The following is a 10898-nucleotide window of genomic DNA, read 5'->3' as shown; positions in this document are numbered from 1 at the left end:
ATGAGAGTCCCACTGCTCACACTGTGAGGTTTGAAACCCAGTTAAATGGTTTTCTAAACCCCGTAAAACAATATTAGCTTGTAGGATTTATGTCCCAAGACCATTTTTGTGGAATCCTCTGAGGATCCACAGTGGCTGTCACTGCAGTTATTATGTGTTTTAGCATTTTGCACTTGAATAAAAGCAAAGCTTAATAGACAGACTGGATTCAATTCTAGGCAAAACAGTCTACTGTATTTAGTCACTAATCCTTTGTTATAACTGCCGACGGGAGAATTACAAACACTGAAATTATATCCTTTAAAATTAATTAAAGCATAATTATTAATCATACAATATTTTTTCATCCAGACCTCCTTCTTTGTCATGCATGCATATTAATTGAGGCTGGAGACTATCTATGCTTGTTCAGGCCAGCCAACATAGGACAGTTTACTTCAAGAGAGGAGACATGGGTTGAATGCTGATATGTTTAAACTGCAGCACAAACAGTTGCAACAAGTGTGGTGGACTAATCACCAGATGGCCCTTTGCTGCCTTATTTGTCATTGTGCCTTACGTGTAGCTTGCAGGATTTGATTATGACTATGTTTTGGGGTGATAATACTTTCAACTATTCCTAAAATAGTGCTTCAGTCTTATCTGTTTGGGGTCAATTGCTGAGGATTTTATAAAAATTAATGAAGTTTGTGAATCTAAAGTTCTATACAAAGGGTGAAATATTTGTAAATCATTTACCTTGTAAGAGACTAAAATTTAAAACATATTTTAAATATATATAAAATATATTCAAAAATATACAACAACAAACTAAATAAAAATCAGACAACTTTTTAAAAATGGGCAAAAGACTTGAACATATATTTCCCTAAAGAAGATACACCCACTGATAGTAGCACAGGAAAAGCTGCTCAGCATCATTAGTCATTAGGGAAATGCAAATGAAAAACACAAGTAGACACCAATATACACCTATTAGGATGATTTAAAGGAAAATAAGTGTGGACAAAGATGTAAAGAAATTGTAACCCTGATACATTAGTGATAGAAATGGATAAAGTTGCAGCCACTGTGAAAAACAATCTGCAGCGGCTCAGAAAGTTAAATATAGAACTCCTGTTGGGCCCAGGAACTCTACTGTTAGGTATATACCCCAAAGAATAGAAAACAGAAATCAAACAGATATTTGTATAACGTTTATAGCATCACTTTTCACAGGAGCCAAAAGGTGAAAATAATTCAACCATCAATGAACAAAAAGCAAGGTGGTCTACATGCAATGGTACATCATCCATCTGTAAAAAAGGAACACAATTTTGATAGATGATACAACATGGGTGGACATTGAAAACATTATGCTTATGGAAATAAGCCAGACACAAAAGGAATAGAGTGTATAATTGTTCTTATACGAAGTGCCTAGAATAATCAAATTCATACAAGAGAAAGTGGGGATAGGAATCACCATGGCCTGGAAATAGGGGGAAAGTGCTGTATTGCTTACTGTGGATAAGGTTTTGTAAGAAATCATCAAAATTTTGGGTGTAGATAGTGGTATTGGTTATGCAACACTGTGAATATTTTGAATGCCACTGTGTGCACACTTTGGTTAAAAGGTTCAAATTATAAGTATTCTGTTATATATATTTCCCCACAATAGAAAACATGCACAGCCAAGCCCAGATGCCAGTCTTGCTAGCTGCCTTCCTTTACTTTCAAGACTGGGCCGAAGCTCATCCAATCTTTCAAGGTTGCTGAAGATGTATGATGGAAGTCATCTGCATTGGCAGAGAAATCAATGGAGAGAGGAGAAAACTTGAGAATCCACATTACTCACTCTGCAGGGCCAAGAACTCTGTCTCCCGTGCATTGCTGATCCATCTCAGTATTTCCTGGGGCCACCTCCTTTTTCAACTGAAGACTTTGCACCTGGAGGAGTTCCCAGGTTTTTCACCTTGGCCTTGTCAGGACTGCTCCTGTCAGCTACTGTCCATTTCACCTCCATTCATGTCCATGCCACATCAGGCTGTGTTGTTCAAATGGAACGAATCTACCCCAAATGTCCCTTTCTGGAGGAAGCCACCATTATACTGTACCTCCAACACGTCCACACACACCGAGGCACCTCACTCACGCAAGGTGTGTGTCCTCCAACCAAGTTTCATGCTCTAAACCCAGGTAACTTTTGAAACCCAAGTCTTGTTGATTCCCCCTACCTCAGGTGCTCCATAGAGCATTTGTCTACAAAACACTTCTCCAGGCAATTAAATATTCCAAAGTGACCAGCAGAATTTGTATGTTAATTCTGACCTTGTGTTGTCAGTACAAGTGTTTTTCCCCTTCAAATGTATGTCTTTGTTACTGATAAATGTAACGGATAACGCTTTTTTCAGCTATGTTGCCAAGCATATTTAGATTGCTTGGAGAATTTGACAAAGATGATAGCGACAATGATAATCTTATTTGTTTTATACTAATCTTTATGTGTTACTTTCACCATTTCGTACATATTGGGGCCTGCCATACATTGTGCAGTGAAATTAGTGCTATGCATCATTGTAGGAATATAAATTGGCAAAGCTAATTTAGAATATAGTTCTCTTGTTTCTTAAAAAATTTAGGCTGGGTGCGGTGGCTCATGCCTATAATCCCAGCACTTTGGGAGGCAGAGGTGGGTGGATCACCTGAGGCTAGGAGTTTGAGACGAGCCTGGCCAACACAGCAAAACCCTGTCTCTACTGAAAATACAAAACTTAACCGGGTGTGATGGCATGTGTTGGGTGTCCCAGCTACTTGGGAGGTTGGGGCATGGGAACTGCTTAACCCTCGGAGGCGGAGGTTCCAGTGAGCTAAGATTGTGCCACTGCACTCCAGCCTGGATCTCAAAGAAATATATATATATATTGACCAAAATGTCATTATGCATTACAAGACTGTATATGAATGCTCAAAGCTACATTACTCATCATAGCAAAAGAAAAATAATAATAATTAAATGTCCATTAACTGATAAATGAATAAACACTATCTGTATGAATAAACACAACAGACTCTGAAGGAAAACACACTACCAGCATGTGCTAAAACATCAATTAACTTCAAACATAGTGGGCTAAAGGAAGTCAGGTTCCAAATATATATATATATATACACACACACACACACACATATATATATATGTCCATTTCTATTAAATACGCGGGAAATTTATGGAGCTGGAATACCACAGCAGTATTGCTTAGGGCTGGAGATAGGAGTGGGGATTAACTGCCAGTGGGCAAGAGAGAAGGTGGGTGAGGGAAACTTTTTTTTTTTTTTTTGAGACAAAGTCTCACTCTGTCTCCCAGGCTGGAGTGCAGTGACGCAATCTCGGGTCACTGCAAGCTCCACCTCCCGGGTTCACGCCATTCTCCTGCTTCAGCCTCCCCAGTAGCTGGGACTACAGGCACCCGCCACCACACCGGGCTAAATTTTTTGTATTTTTTAGTAGAGACGGGGTATCACCATGTTAGCCAGGATGGTCTCGATCTCCTGACCTCGTGATCCGCCCACCTTGTTCTCCCAAAGTGCTGGGATTACAGGCGTGAGCCACTGTGCCTGGCTGGGTATTCTAATTTATGGAAAACTATTACATCTTCCTTGATTTTTTTTTAGAAATTACTTTTAGGTATTTATATGGAAAAGTCCATGGATAATTGTTTTAATTCTTCATTCATGTCTTCAAGGGGTATAGGATTGGTCATATTGGTCATATTTTTCTGCTCGGATTTCAATAAGAAACTTGTGGAAGAACCTGAAGGGTGGGATCTTTAGAGGGAGCCTGAGACAGAGCAAGACAAGCTAAGAAAGAGGGCAGTGCCACAGCAGAGCTGCTATTGATGCCCCTCACCTAGATTCCAGAAAAGACATCCAGCTGTAGTCACTGAGGTATAGGAAAACAGTGGAGCACCCATCAGAGAAAGCAGGGCCCAGGAACAAGGAGGCACTGATGGTGGTAAGGGGAAAAGACAGCTGCCATGAGGCTGTTCACATGAGGGTCTCAGGCTGCACAGACACCCACACCAGCTGAGGGGTCCTGGTTTTCATACAGGGTGTGGCCCAGCCAAGCCACCAACAAGCAGTTAACAAACAGTAGTAATACGACACTTTCCAAAGACCTTACTTGAGTAACACGGTGAGCCTCACAAATTTCCACAGGATGGTCGCACAGTTCTTCCTGCTTTAGGACACAGAGTCTGCCTGAGGTCACAGGGGGTAGGTGCAGACTCTGAAGATGCATTTCGGTCAGAGACTCTGCTGAACTCTGTCTACTGAGGGCCTCTGTCCTGTCTGCTGACCACAGGTCAGAGGTGCAGGCTGCACTGGGGAGTAAGAATGTCACCTTCTCAATTTTGGGAAAACTTCCTGCCAGAACTGAGAATGGCCCTTTCTAAGCAGAAGGCAAGCTCAGACTAAAGAGGGAGGCCAACCACATCAGGCTGGCAGATTGCCAAAGATACACTCAGGGAGAGCCCACATCCTGGGCCATCTTGGGTGGTGGCAAGATGAGATAGATGACTGCTTTTGCAACACATACCTGACAACAAAAAATCAACAACTGTAAAAGAACCAGAAAATCCCCAAATATTTATAAATTAGCAATGCACCTTTAAATAACTCATGGGTTAAAGAAGAAGTCTCAATAGAGAATTAAAAATACCTTTAACTAAAATGCTCATCATCAATGGCCATCAGAGAAATACAAATCAAAACCACAATGAGATACCATCTCACACCAGTTAGAATGGCAATCATTAAAAAAATCAAGAAACAACAGGTGCTGGAGAGGATGTGGAGAAATAGGAACACTCTTACACTGTTGGTGGGACTGTAAACTAGTTCAACCATTGTGGAAGACAGTGTGGTCAAGGATCTAGAACTAGAAATACCATTTGACCCAGCCATCCCATTACTGGGTATATACCCAAAGGATTATAAGTCATAGTGGTATAAAGACACATGCACACGTATGTTTATTGAGGCACTATTCACAATAGTAAAGACTTGGAATCAACCCAAATGTCCATCAGTGACAGACTGGATTAAGAAAATGTGGCACATATACACCATGGAATACTATGTAGCCATAAAAAAGGATGAGTTCGTGTCCTTTGTAGGGACATGGATGCAGCTGGAAACCATCATTCTCAGCAAACTATCGCAAGAACAGAAAACCAAATACTGCATGTTCTCACTCATAGGTGGGAATTGAACAATGAGGTCACTTGGACACAGGAAGGGGAACATCATATACCGAGTCTTATTGTGGGTAGGGGGTAGGGGGGAGGAATAGCATTAGGAGATATACCTAATGTAAATGACGAGTTAATGGGTGCAGCACACCAACATGGCACATGTATACATATGTAACAAACCTGCACGTTGTGCACATGTACCCTAGAACTTAAAGTATAATTTAAAAAAAAAAAGAAAAAAAAAACTTTAACTACATTAAATGAAAATGTGACTTGACAAGATTTCTGGATGTAGCAAAAGCAGTCCTTAGAGGGAAATTTATAGCATTGGATGCAATACATTAAAAATCACAAGATCTAAAGTCAGTAATATCATGTTTCAATTAGGAAACTGTAGAAAATAAAGGAAAGCAATGTAAAGCAAGTAGAAGTAATAAACAACATCACGGAAGTCAATAAAATTAAAACACTGAAATCATCAGAAAATCAATAAAAACAAAAGCTGGTTCTCTGAGATGCTCATTACAATGAATGAACTTCTATGCAGGCTAACCAAGAAAAAGAAGATAACACAAATGATCAATTTCAGAAATGAAACAGGAGCCATCTCCACTGAACTGTTGGGCATTAAAAGGATAATCAAGGAATATTACAAACAATTCTATGACTGCAGTTTGGTAACCTCAGTGCAATGTATCCAGTCCTTGAAAGACAATCTTTCCAAGGTCACACTAGAATCCTAGATAATTTGAATAAACTTATTTCTATTAAATAACTTGAGTTCATATTAAGAGCATTCTGAAAAAGAAAGCACCAGACCCAGATGGTTTCCTCTCATGAAATCTAACAAATTCTTCAACAGGTGAATACAAAGACAAAAATTCATTTAATGCAATATTATTTGGTGATTTATTGTGTCATTTTTTGCTATTAAGGCATAAAAAAGACAGGAAGGAAGCTTAAGTATACATCAATTTAGTGAACTAAATTCATCTGAAAAAAACATAATATATGATTCCAACTATATGACATTCTGGAAAAGGCAAAACTGAAGTGACAGTAAAAATATTAATAGTTGCCAAGGTTTCTGCAGAGAAAGGACAGAGATTAATGAGAAGAGGGGATTTTTAGGAGGTGAACATATTCTTTATGAGACCGTAAGGATGAACATAATGTTATAAATATTTCAAACTTCATATATATGTATAACAGAAAGAAATAACATTATGCAAATGATAGACTTCAGATAATAATGTGTCAATATTTTCTCATTATTAGCAAATGTATTACAGTAATGTAAGATGTTAATAATAGGTGAAATTAGGAAGTGAGGGTGAGGAGACAGAATAATATGGGAACTTCATGTATTATATGCTTACTTTTTTTTTTTTTTTTTTTTGAGACAGAGTTTCACTCTTGTTGCCCAGGCTGGAGTGCAATGGTGTGATCTTGGCTGGCTGCAACCTCCACCTCCCAGGTTCAAGTGATTCTCCTGCTTCAGCCTCCTGAGTAGCTGGGATTACAGGCACCCACCACCACACCCGGCTAATATTTTTTTGTATTTTTAGTAGAGATGGGGTTTCAGCATGTAGGCCAGCCTGGTCTCCTACTCCCGGCCTCAGATAATCTGCCCGCCTTGGCCTCCTAAAGTGCTGGGATTATAAGTGTGAACCACCATGCCCGGCCATATGCTCAGTTTTTATGTCAATTTAAAACTCTCTAAAGAAATATATTAATTGGAAAATAATAATATAGCACCACTCTTTCAGGGAGATCAATGCTAATGTTTAACAACTAGGTAAGTTCTAGACATTAGCTTGAAACATTGTCTGTCATGAAACATCAACCAAAATTGACTTTTAAGTGGATATTTACTTTTGTGGTTGTAGTAATACTTACTGACTAGGCAAATTAGAACTCCGACACATTAAAAAATAAGGCTTAATCTCTTCATAGTCTCCTCTGACATAGACTCTGAATACTCCCCACAATTGCGATTCTTAAATCAACTTAATTAATGAACTTCCACAGTACCTTCTTGTGAGTACATCTTCTTCTTTACCCGGAAGCCATGATGCCTCCGACGCTGGATGGTGGACACGGCGTATCTTCTTAAAAATCTCTGTGAGAGAAGATGCTGGTTAATGCATTTACAATAGAGAGGGCTGTTGACATCTTGCTGACAGAAGACCAGAGGGAAAATAGTGATAATCTGTTTTAAGTTTAAACTTATGATCCTGTTCTTTACAGGCTTCCAAGCAGAGCCTGCTGAATCAAAGTGATTCAGTGAGCACTCAACACCCCTATCAGACAGACTATGGGCAGTGCCTTCACGGAGAGGAGAACACAGCAGGATGACTGCGAGTGCAGGGCTGGTGCAGAGTGGGGGCCCGGATTCAAATTCCACTAAGCCACGTGGACCTGGCAAGCTCATGTCGTCCCTCTGCCCTCAGTCCTCTGCACTGTCATAATGAAATTTTAGCAATACTTTTTAGGCCCTACTTCTTAGTATCACAGTATAGGGCTAAAAAACCACTAAATACAGGAAAACCTTAAGAGAGGACTGGTACTTCAGTAGTGTTCTCTAAGTGTTTGCTACATGCCAGGAGGAATAAGTTGGACACTTAGTGACTGAATATGGAGAGGATGCTTGGATAGCTCCGGGGCAGTGGCATATGGTTTCCTGTTTGGCTTTTCCGTGGGCATGATGCCTTATGGCTTATGGAGAACATCAGCCCTGCAGGGAGGGCAGAGGAGGGGCTGTGGCTGGGATTTTACACTTGAGGGTGCTGACATTCAGAGATGATAAGTGATGAGCAGAATCCCAACCCCAGTGAGGAAGGATCTGAGATGGGTTCCCTAGAGACAGAGATTCCTGAACAACTGACACCTCTACATCACGCCCTCTGCCAGAGACCCAAGAGAACCCCTCACTGTCTTTCTCCAGTCCTCCTAGCCCGAGGTGTGTGGGTGGACAAAGGTGATGCTCTGGAGGAGTTGCCTGAGATAAGGACAGGTCCTTAATAATAAAGATTCTCCTTCCTCTTTCAGATCCTTGACCTCCCCAAGATGACAGTTTATTTTAAAGGCTGTCATCTCTGTGGCCTTCCTCCCCTCTCCCTTCACCCTGTCAGCTGCCTCTCAGTGACTGTCTCCTCCAGTGACTACACTGAGGGACCAGGGTCTGCTTGCCTCCTAAGGCTGCTCAGACCTTCTGACATTGCAAAATGATTGTCAAAAGATGGGTCTGCAAAGAGTAACTTCCCTTCCACGGATCAAACCTGAATATGCAAGCTACTGTGAATTAACTGGAAAAGTGGCCATGTGGCTGGTGCTTTGGTGGTTTAATGAATTAAGTCTGCAACCCCCACTGCCTCCTTCACTATTGATCAGAGCCGCCTGCAATAAGGTCGGGCTGAGAATGGGCAGTGGCTGCGCCAGCTCTGGGTGTGCCTTCTCTGCTCATTCTTTCCACATCCAAATTCAGTTTCTAATTTACACACTCCACATCCATCCCTAGACCTTGCTGTGGCAGGGGACAGAGTCTTGTCTCTTCTTAGGGAGACCTCTCCATAGCCACAGGACCCTCTCTGATGTTCACCCCAAGCTCTGTTCTCCTCTGTCACCAAATGTCCCTTCCATTAACCCAATGGCTCTGTCTCTTTTCCCAACACTTTAACAACGATCTCAGAAAGCCACTGTTTCTCTCCCCATGAACCCTAGTGAAATCCCCCCATAAAATCCCATTTTTCTTCCTTTCTGAAAACAAGTCTGATGCTAGATTGCTAATGTTTGTTTTCAGAGTTTGACTTCTACCTTCAGAAAAAATGTTTCTGTCCTTCCCCTTTTCTGTAATGTCTGCTATTGCAGGCGTGCAATCAAGATTCTCTGGAAATAATCAGGCAGTAAGGCTGCATTTACTCTGTATGTTCTCTGGAAGCATGTTCACAAGATTGGTGCTATGTTTATTTTACTGTTTGGTAGAAATAATATGAAGCCACATGGTCCTGATATTTGCCTTGTGAGTTTTAAAGATTCTTATATTTTAGTTGTCTTTGTCAAAACTCTAGATATATTTTAATGTACATCTTGATGTTTTCTTCTAGATACTATAAACATATGTATTACCCACATTATTTATTTCTGTGTGTTCTTCTGTGACCCCCTGCTTGCTCTCAGAGACTACCATGTCCCTGGCTTTAAGACTAACTCCATATCACAGAGAGACAACTTAGATCTTTCTTCCCAGAAGTCCAGTAGTCTTCAGAGGAACCCCCCATTCTTACACAACTAGGTTATCCAGGTCTCAGGCAAAAGCCCCCAGTATTTTGTAAAATTTGAGCTATCACAACTTTACAAACTTTTATGTTATTACAAAGCTTTGTCCTCTTTTAGTGAGGATTTTAGCAACCGTGACCGAGTTAATAAAAAAGAGAAGGAACTACTGAAAGAAAGCATGGAAAGAATGCACAATGTAAAATTTGACCTAGAATGAGCAGTCTCATTCACTAACCTCAACATTGTCTTATGGGTTCAATGAACCTGTGCAATCCTTTGCTCTGTTCCCTCCATCACCTTCCTGTGTAATTGTCCTCCACCACGCACATAATAGGAACATGGCAGAGGGGAGCTAATCATCTCTTTTATCCCCCACCTCAGGCTTAGATGTAAGTTTATAGTAAAAGCCTTTTCAAATGACTGCTTTAACTGCTGCCACGGTCTGTCCCATGTATCATCAGTTGAATGGAATCTCTCATGTGACTTTAAGCAACCCTTTATTGAGAGACAAGATTCAATACTAGGGACAGTATTCTAATGTAGTAAATCATTGATTTTGTGTTATGAAGATCATCAGTTATTGAAAAATGTGTAAATAATGAAGCCCAGTCTTACTCTTCAATGCTGTGTGTGTAAATCCACTGAGCGTGCTGACCCCCACGCCTGCACCCACCTGCTAACACAGGGAGGGTCCATCCAGAAGGGAGGCTCAGCTCCAGCACTGAGGCTCTCCTCGCCAGCTTCACAAGAGAGTTGCCACAAGGATGACGGATACCCGGATAATAGCCAAGTGGTAATTTGAGTACTTAATAGTCATGATCCCTAAATTATGTAGCTCAGAGGGCTTGTGGTGATAACTCTGTCCAAGACTCTAAAGCATTTCCCCAATTCTTATTGGACTTGAGCCATGTCTTGAGGAGAGACCAGCTATGACACACAGGCACCATATTGTCCTACTTAGTGCCTCCCTTAGTGTTTTAGAACCTGTGACTTGATCAGAAACATGGGCTTTCTATGTCTGTTTCACACTATGTGACACCTGCAGGGAGATGCCTACATAGCTACCTGGATTCTGAGATCACTGAGGCTCTCTTATGTGAGGGATGGTGTTTGGGATCTCTGCAGGCTTGGGTAATTCCAGGCATAGAGGGTGCTGGAGCTCCCTTGCATGGTGAATAGTGATCCCTTCACTGGCTGGTAAATAGAGGTTGTAGTTCAGGCCTTCAACATTAGCACCGTATGAGTAGACATCTTGGCTCCTCACTTCGTAGCAAGTGAGCCAGGGCACATTTATTTATGTGGCTTAATTTCTCCATCTGGTATGTGGATTCAATAAACAAGCTCACAGCATATGGGCATGAGGAGGTTTGAACTAATGTAAGTAAA

At 41.0% G+C, this 10898-nt stretch overlaps 1 protein-coding gene across 1 annotated transcript in view; it reads right to left on the bottom strand.

Annotated features, from left to right (window-relative positions):
• LOC105542929 overlaps positions 1-7668 on the bottom strand; it is a 13623-nt gene extending 5955 nt beyond the window's left edge. The window contains 6 exon segments of the mRNA XM_011984641.1: positions 1714-1761; positions 1764-1780; positions 1891-1905; positions 3890-4022; positions 7269-7356; positions 7483-7668. Of these exon segments, the coding sequence (XP_011840031.1) occupies positions 1714-1761; positions 1764-1780; positions 1891-1905; positions 3890-4022; positions 7269-7356; positions 7483-7668 (487 nt within the window).
• Between the last annotated feature and the right edge of the window lie 3230 nt (positions 7669-10898).

Source organism: Mandrillus leucophaeus, unplaced genomic scaffold (genome assembly GCF_000951045.1).
Source record: "Mandrillus leucophaeus isolate KB7577 unplaced genomic scaffold, Mleu.le_1.0 Scaffold270, whole genome shotgun sequence".
NCBI classification, from domain to species: domain Eukaryota; kingdom Metazoa; phylum Chordata; class Mammalia; order Primates; family Cercopithecidae; genus Mandrillus; species Mandrillus leucophaeus.
The sequence above is the reverse complement of the archived record's forward strand: the minus strand, read 5'-3'. Positions and strand labels throughout refer to the sequence as shown.